This window comes from Rhinatrema bivittatum, chromosome 4 (assembly GCF_901001135.1).
Source record: "Rhinatrema bivittatum chromosome 4, aRhiBiv1.1, whole genome shotgun sequence".
NCBI lineage: Eukaryota > Metazoa > Chordata > Amphibia > Gymnophiona > Rhinatrematidae > Rhinatrema > Rhinatrema bivittatum.
In genome coordinates, this window is record NC_042618.1 from 18,466,315 (window position 1) to 18,475,452 (window position 9,138).

General features: G+C 42.9%; 1 protein-coding gene across 2 annotated transcripts in view; it reads left to right on the forward strand.

Annotated features, from left to right (window-relative positions):
* CALM1 (calmodulin 1) overlaps window positions 1-8,883 on the forward strand; it is a 65,146-nt gene extending 56,263 nt beyond the window's left edge. For both annotated transcript variants that reach the window (XM_029597784.1, XM_029597783.1), the window contains exons 4-6: window positions 6,162-6,268; window positions 7,209-7,344; window positions 8,017-8,883. In XM_029597784.1, coding sequence (XP_029453644.1) covers window positions 6,162-6,268; window positions 7,209-7,344; window positions 8,017-8,045 — 272 coding nt within the window. In that variant the 3' untranslated portion in view covers window positions 8,046-8,883. The remainder of the gene's footprint in view (window positions 1-6,161; window positions 6,269-7,208; window positions 7,345-8,016) is intronic.
* Window positions 8,884-9,138: the final 255 nt, after the last annotated feature.

Sequence of the window (9,138 nt, forward strand, 5' to 3'; positions counted from 1 at the left end):
TGAAATTGTGCAGGACCGCAGTCCAGAGGGTCCTCCGGAGGTTGACTTCCTTAGGTTGGGTGGAAAACCATGACAGGAGCCATCTGATTCCTTCTCAGTCCTTGGAGTTTCTGGGAGCCAGATTAGATACGGCCTCTGGCAAGGTGTTTCTTACAGAAGAGACTTTCCAAGTTGATTTCCCACATGGATTTATTCAGTTCCATGCTTCAGCCCACAGCCTGGGATTATCTGCAGGTCCTGGGGTCAATGGCTTCAGAGCTCGTTACATGGGCCTTTGCTCATATGCATCCTCCGGAGTCCACTTTCCCAGCAGTTCCAGCTTAAATTACTGCTGACGGAAGTGGTGCGTGCCAGTCTACATTGCCTGTGTCCAGGCAACTTGCGTCAGGGAGAGGACTTGGAGATTCCCATGTGGATCGTGGTCACAACAAACGCCAGCCTCTCCGGATAGGGTGGCAGTGCAGGGCCAATGGACAAGGATGGAATCCTCCTGGTCCATCAATCGATTGGAGACCAGGGTGGTTCGGCTGGCATTGCAGGCCCTTCTTCCCTTAGTGGAAGGGCGGTCGGTGAGGATACTATCCAACAATGCCACAGCTGTGGCTTACATCAATAGTCAAGGAGGAACCAGGAGCCATCCGGTGGTGACGGAGGCATGCCTTCTGATCGCCTGGGCAGAACAGCACCTTTTCAAGATTGCGGCCTCCCACATCACCAGGGTCGACAATGTGCAGGCAGACTTTCTAAGTCGAAACCAGTTGGATCCAGGAGAGTGGGAACTCTGACAAGGCCTTGTCTTCTGTGCCAGCGTTGGAACAGGCCATCCATAGACCTCATGGCAACGTTTTGCAATGCCAAGCCGCCTCATTTCTTCAGTCGGCAACTAGAACTGGGAGCGGAGGTAGTAGATGCTCTGGTTCTGCCATGGCCAAGGGACATTCTGTTGTATCTTTCCTCCATGGCCAATGGTCAGAAAAGTGTTGCGCTGCATAGAAGTTCACCCAGGTACAGTGATTCTAGTGGCTCCAGAATGGCCACGACATCTGTGGTTTGCGGATCTTCTGACTCTAGCCGTCAATGGCCCACTGAGATTTCCTCCATCCCCAACTCTGCTGTGCCAGGGGCCAGTCTATTTCGGCGAGGTCTATCGCTTCTGTCTAGTGGCATGGCTTTTGAAAGGCAGAGGTTAAGTTCAAGGGGTTATTTGCCTGCAGTTATCGCCACGTTCTTGCACTCCCATAAAACCTCTACCTCCAGAGCCTATGTTAGGGTCTGTGGGGTCTTGAGTCCTGGTGTGTGGAACATAGCATTAGTCCTGCCAGGGCCTCAATCCCAGAGGTTCTAGATTTCCTTCAGGCAGGCTTGTCCAAGGGTCTGACCTTTAATTCCTTGAGAGTTCAAGTAGCGGTGTTAGTTTGTTTTCGAGGTAAGGTGCATGGGGTGTGCTTGCTTCATATCCTGATGTGGCTAGGTTCCTGAAAGAGGTTAAGCACTTGCACCCTCCAGTTAGGAATCCTTGTCCTTCCTGGAAACTTAATTTTGGTCCTCCGTGCCCTTTGTGAGGCCCCCTTTGAGCCCTTGAAGCGGGCAACCCTGAAAGATCTCTCTGAAAATGGTGTGTTTGGTCACTATTGTTTCTGCACGGCGCATTTCAGAACTCCAGGCGTTATCTTGCAGAGAGCCTTTCTTAAGGATTTCGGATGCGGGTGTTTCATTGTGCACTGTTCCATCCTTTCTCCCGAAGGTGGTCTCTGCTTTTCATTTAAATCAGTCTGTGGAGCCTCCTTCCTTTGCGGGTATGGATTCCTCTTTGCCAGAGATTTACGTAAGCTGGATGTGAAACGGGTATTGTTGCATTACTTGGAAATCACAAATAGTTTTTGTTTGACGGATCATCTTTTCATCTTATGGAGTGGACCCAGAAGGGGTCAAAGCTTCCAAGGCAACTATCACCCAGTGGCTGAAGGAGGCTATCATGTCAGTATACCTTGTACAGGGCCGGTCAATTCCGGTCAGGCTTAAGCTCATTCTATGCACTTGCAATAGACTTCGTAGGCAGAATGTCAACAGGTGATGCCGCAAGAGATTTGTAGGGCAGCTACCTGGAAGTCCACTCATACTTTCGTGAGACACTATAGACTTGATGTCCGGACACCTGAGCCTGGGGAGTTCAGAGCCAGTGTTCTCAGAGCAGGACTCTGTCCCACCCTGGTTAGGGAAGCTTGGGTACATCCCAGGAGTCTGGGCTGATTTACCCCCCCCCCCCTCCCCCCAAATAGAGGAAAATTGGTTCTTACCTACTAATTTTTGTTCCCATAGTACCACGGATCAGCCCAGAGTCCCACCCAAGGAGAGTCTGCTCAGCTGGTAGTTCGTTCATTTCTGGTTGTAAGTTTCATATGCCTCCCTGTTTAGGGTCAGAATTATAGGGTATTTTTTTCAATTTCAGTTAAGAGTTCTTCATTTCCTCTGCTTTTCGGGGGGAGGTTGTTCAGTGACAGTTGTGAATCTGTATTGTTCTGCTTGGGTACAGTGGAATACTGACACTCTAGGGGGCACTTCAGGGGTATACGACAGTCCACAGAAACCCAGGAGTCTGGGCTGGTCCGTGGTACAAGAGTGAAAATTAGCAGGTAAGGACCAATTTTCCTCGGGGGGGGACACGGGACAACCCATCTGCCCCATGCAGAGGTGTGCTGGTTTACCTCATGTTTAGTGCTGGAAACTTCTCTGTACTTCAGACTAGGAGTTAAGCTTTTGTGGTCAGAAGCTGGAGCTCAGGCACTTGTAGTCTGTATTTTATGTGCACAAAACATGATTTATGAACATGTGGCTGTGTACTAAGCCTTTTCTTTGTAGATATTTTCTGGTTCGTGCATAGTTAACTCAGAATATATTAGTATACCACTAGCTTACTGCTTCACCCCCCCTCCCCCCCAAAAAATCCCACAAACCTGTGCATTAGGAAACTGCACTGAATTTCAGCTCAGCTATACATCTGCCTTGGGGGCTGATGTAATGAGCCTTGTTCAACCTGCCACGGTTTGTGTGGGTAATTGTGTACACTTTCCTGTGCTGACTTTGCATGTGTGTGTGTGCAGTGCAGGAACTAGACCCACAAGACTTTGCACAAATGCATGTAAGGGAGACAATTTCATTTGCAGGATATGCAGGGAGCTGAACTAGCAGGGAGAATGGTTAGTATTGGGTTTAGTGCCTGAGTTGGGGCAGGGGTTAAGCTAAAGCATCTATAGCAAACCATTTTTCTCATTGCTGGCCTTGGTGTGGGTGTCCATGCAGCTGTAATGTAATCGTGGATTATGTCCACTTTTTTCTAATGCTATGGTAGGTCAGAACAAGCTGAAAAGGCAATTGAGGGCCTGAGTCACCTTTAGTCCTACTTCCACACCACTGTCTTGAAAGGGAAAAGCTTTTTCCCCAATTAATCATGGGTCTTAACCCGCAGCAGGTTTTCTGGATGGGTTGCTCATAGTCCCTCCAGCACATGGTTTTATGTACATAATGGCACATGCAATTGTGTGGATTTTCTGCTACAGCATGCTCCTGTTACATCCCGTGCAGCTGCCTATCTTTGCCACGTATACTGAAATAAGCCCAGAAAAACTAGACTTCATCACAGGTCTTATTACATTGGCCCCTTACAGGCAGATTCAGTAAAAACACGGGAGAGCTGACGAACGCCCGCTCTCCCGGCATTCGCACTGGCCACTCGCCGGTGCACGTGATACAGTATGCAAATGAGGTGGTGCGGTAGAATCTGGCAAAAGGAGGCACTAGGGATGCTAGTGTCCAGAGCGGCGGCTGTCAGCGGGTTTGACAGCCAACGCTCGATTTTGCCGGCATCTGTTCTCGAGCCCACTGACAGCCACGGGCTCAGAAACCGGACGCCAGCAAAATTGAGCATCCGGTTTTCGACCCGACAGCCGTGGGCCGAACTCAAATTTCTTTAACTTTTTTTACTCTTCGGGACCTCAGACTTAATATCGCCATGATAAGTTGGAGGGTGCACAGAAAAGCAGTTTTTACTGCTTTTTTGTGCACTTTTCCTGGTGCCAGAAGAAATTAGTGCCTACCTTTGGGTCGGTGCTAATTTCTGAAAGTAAAATGTGCAGCCAAGCCGCACATTTTACTTTCTGTATCCCGCGCACATACCTAATAGGGCCATCATCATGCATTTGCATGTTGAGGGAGCTGTTAGGTGCCTTGGGTTGGATGCGCGTTTTCCTCCCCTTACTGAATAAGGGGTAAGGGAAAACACGCGTCCAAGAGCACTGAACTGTATCGGCCTGTTAGTGAGGGAAAAATCAGGCTGTTTTCTGCAGATTGCCCATCCCTGGAGTAGACAGACAAACTTTAGTAAAGTAAAAGCAACAAATCATGTATTCTCAGTGTGCTGCAGCAGTCAAAAAAGCAAACAATGTTAGGAATTATTAGGAAGGGAATGGTTAAAACGGAAAATGTCATCATGCCTCTATCACTCCATGGTGAGACCACACCTTGAATACTGTGTAAAATTCTAGTCACGGCATCTCAAAAAAGATATAGTTGCGATGGAGAAGGTACAGAGAAGGGCAACCAAAATGATACAGGGGATGGAACAGCTCCCCTATGAAAGGCTTGAAGAGGTTAGGGCTGTTCAGCTTGGAGAAGAGATGGCTGAAGGGGGATATGGAGGTCTTTAAGACCATGAAAGATCTTGAACAAGTAGATGTGACTTGGTTATTTACACTTTTGAATTATAGGACTAGGGGGCATTCCATGAAGTTAGCAAGTAGCACATTTAAGACTAATCTAAGAATTCTTTTTGTCAACTCAGAAAGCTCTGGAATTTGTTGCCAGAGGATGTGGTTAGTGCAGTTAGTGTAGCTGGGTTCAAAAAAGGTTTGGATAAGTTCTTGGAGGAGAAGTCATTAATGGCTATTAATCAAGTTTACTTAGGGAAAAGCCACTATTAATTGCATCAGTAGCATGGGATCTTCTTAGTGTGTGGATAATTGCCAGGTTCTTGTGGTCTGGTTTGGCCTCTATTGGAAACAGGATGCTGGGCTTGATGGACCCTTGGTCTGACCCAGCATGGCAATTTCTTATGTTCTAGCCACTGGTTCAGCACATGACATTTTGGTCTTTCTCTGTAATCTAAAACTTCAGTGGGGCAAACTGATTAGGCTGTAGTTTTTTTGAGTAAGTTCTTGGTGATCATCTCAAGCAGAGCTTTTTTGTTCTGACTAACCTTTTGTAGTCTAGGGATTCTGTTGAAAAAGGGAGGGGGCACTGAAGAAAAAACTGCAAATGTAACTTGGACAGAACCTAAAACTTCAATACTTGACATATATTTTTAGAAAAGATTAAAAAGCTTCAACCTACAAGGCAGCAATAAACTAGATAAGCTCTTTTGGGTTTGATATGCCAAGCTGCAATAGTTGACACCAGTTTACAGCTTTAGAGTAGTCTTACTGTCAATCATGTTGCACATGTTCCTCAGGATGAAAATAAAAGCTGGTCATCCCAGTGACTTAAGTCTAGACTAGTTGGGACAGAGGCAGGGCATCTGATTCCATTTTGCAATTGAGAACTGGAGTTTCAGCAAAGTAATGACTATCTGGACAACATGATATTGTAGCCAAAATGTATGAATTGAAAAATTTCAGCTGTTCAGTCTTCTAAAGAATTATACAATATTGCAAAGATTAGAAAATTGCTGGTTGAACACTTTTGGCAGGATATTGAACTCTGTTTTAACACTGAAAGGTTACTTGGAGTTGGAGTAGTGTGGTGGTTGGTGCAGCAGGCTATTAACCAGGAATGCCAGGGTTCAAATCCCATTGTTCCTTGGGCAAGTCACTTCATCCTCTGCTTTGAAGTGTCTGATAGGAAGAATATAAATTAAAAAGCAGTAGTATTTCAGGTGCATGGTAAATGCATCAAACAAGACTTGAGGGTAAACTGAATTCTCATTTCCTTTGTAATGCCCATTAAATAGGGTTGGTTTTGAACCAGTCTAAACTACTGCCAAGCTCACTCTGTAGCTCTGAAACTATTCCATTTAATCCTGATATTTAGCTCAGAATGTGACATAATATGGCTCTTAAGGTATTGGAAGATGTTTCCTGAAATTACAAAATGTTTACTTTTCTCTTTAGGTAATGGCACCATTGATTTTCCTGAATTCTTGACCATGATGGCTAGAAAAATGAAAGATACAGACAGTGAAGAAGAGATTCGTGAGGCATTCCGAGTGTTTGATAAGGTGTGTATTTTGACTGGAAAGTCTCTCTAAATTAGTCTTCAACTGGATCACAGAAGCACAGGCAATTACTTACCTGGAATCTAGCAAATCTCAAATTCCTGCCCCAGGACTTTTGAAGGATCCCCCCTACATGATTTGAACCTTTATTTTGCTTCTAATTCTGCAGTTAACTTGATAAAGTACAGTTAATGTCTTAATGTACCTTTTTCCTATTTGCTTGTTTTTAGTTGTACATAGCATTAAGGAGTTTTGGCTTAGTATTAACCAGAATGCTTTATAATAAATTACATAAGTACTGAGCTCTGTGCTCTCTTAATCTGTGTACTTGAGGTAGCAGGAGAACATAATTTGCTCAGTCATAGCAACATAATTTGAAACTCAGTCTAGTTTCTCTGTTCCTACCAATAGGCTACTCATTTTCTTGCCTCAAAGTATTAATGCCTGTTTAACACATCTTTAAAGGTAACTGCAAAATAAAGATCCAAAAAATGCCTTCTACATGCACCCACTTAAATGTCTAGCTTTTTCTACCCCACCCCATACTGTTCTTGCTGTCAAACTTTACTGTTGTCATCACTGAAAAAACTAACTTGAGACAGGTTTTTGCTAAGACTAAGTTGAACCTCCCCCTTTCCATCTATTCAGTTTTACTTTAAGTGAGCATTTTTGCAAATAGTATTTTTGTATAGCAGAACTAGATGGGGATCTATGAAGATTTAAGTGTGGCAGTCCTGGTCTCTGCCTGTAGCTTAGGGACTTGGCTACATGTACTAACATCCTAAAATTAGGACTGCCTTGGATGTCTTGTAGTAATGCATAAGGCCTTTTACTTATCCTGAGCCTACCCTTATCTTGTGTGCTGTTTGATTGCCATTGACTTACATTTAGTAATAGCCTCTACTGAACCAAATATTGAAAGTTTATAGCTCTGTTATCTTAGGATGGCAACGGCTACATCAGTGCAGCAGAACTGCGCCATGTAATGACAAACTTAGGAGAGAAATTAACAGATGAAGAAGTAGACGAAATGATCAGGGAAGCAGATATTGATGGAGATGGACAGGTCAATTATGAAGGTGAGTTTTTTACATGTCTGGCTAAGGCTAGAGTCTATTATAGCCTTATGTATATATCTGTATATTTATTTCTGAGACTAAATACTACCTATTTCTATGCTAGCCACTACTCTGGCTTTTCCTCCTCCCAGTTCAAGTACCCCTGTTTATTGTAACTTTTCACTCTCTCCCTCTCTCCTAGCCTATTGTTCACGAAGTTGTTAATTTTAATGTTATTGCACCACTGTTTATTGTAAACCGATACGATATGATTGGTATCATGAGTGTCGGTATAAAAAAGACCTAAATAAAGTATATAGTCCTTGCTTGTGTAATCTTCAAACTTCTGTATAGTTACTGTATAAACTACCATTTTATGGAGGATTTTGCCAATATTTGGGAAATGACTTTCTGCAATGGTAATTCTGGGGGAAAGGTTTCTAGTTTCTCACTAGATAGCGGATAGCTCACTTTACTAGTTCAGGTGTGAATCCACTTTTGTTCTTGAGCAGTACAGAAAGTGGAAAATGTGATTGCAATTACAAGGTACTGATCTACTGCAAACTCTATCTGATCTCTGGCTTCACCCAAGAACCTTAATTGGGGAATCTTGTCCCATTCTTTCTTGCATTCACTATTGCATATCTGCCCTTTTCTGTAAAACTGATGTGTTTTTATTTTACTTTTTTCCAGAATTCGTACAGATGATGACTGCAAAATGAAGACTCTTCCTTTTCCCCTCTAGAAGAATCAAATTGAATCTTTTACTTACCTCTTGCAAAAATGTTCATTTACTCATTCTGTTTCTGTATAGCAAAACTGAATGTCAAATACCTTCTGTCCACAAAAAATCTGCATGTAATGGTTGGTGGTCCTGTCCCCAAAAGATAAAGTTAAACATCAGTTTTACAGTATAAATACTTGTACTACCTTTAAACAACAAGGAAGCACTTAGTGGACTTAAGTTCCATTTGCTAACTATTACACTGTTTGGGCTGGCCAGTTTTTTCATGCATGCAGCTTGATAATTGAGCAGTCAAACCTTTGTATTAAAAAAAAAAAATCCACTCTGTTGTACAGTGGATTGTATTTCAATTTGTAGTATAAAATTGTCACTGCAGATTAACTCTTAAATTGGTTTATACCTCAGGATATGGTGTGCAACAAAATGGTTGAAGGATGCAAATAGAGTAAAAAAAAAAAAAAATCCTTAAGGTTGAATGGTTCTTCTGTATTTAGTGTGCTCCAAAAATGCAGTGATCTTAACTACAGATGGCATGTCTGTTTATATTGGTTTGACATTGTCTGCATTGCACTATAGTGAAACGGCTGTCAGGCTGTTACTGTTCACAAATTTTTGGGAAAAACATTCACCAAGGGAGCATCTTTGGACTCTCATTTTTAAATCTTGTGTACCATGACTTGGAGCCGGCAGAGTAGCCTATATCTACGTAGGACTTCAGCACAATGATCAACATGGCTGTTAAAGATATTACAATTTATGTCCATTCCAAGTTGTAAATGCTAGTCTTTTTTTCCAATAAAAGACCATTAACTTAATGTGGTGTAAAACATTTTTGATACTGAAATTAAATGTAGTAGTGTGTATAGTAAAACTTCATAAATGTCTCATCTCCCTAAAAATTGCAAACATCTAAATAGGCTAAGACTGCAATTTTGGAAGTTGTAGAACTTTTCTCAGGACTCAAATATTCTAAACTGGGCCTCTGACTTGGCATAGTGCAGCATTCAATGAAAGCATCTAAATTCACAAGTCACTAGTGAAAAGTTGCTGTAAAGCTAGACTTTATTTGG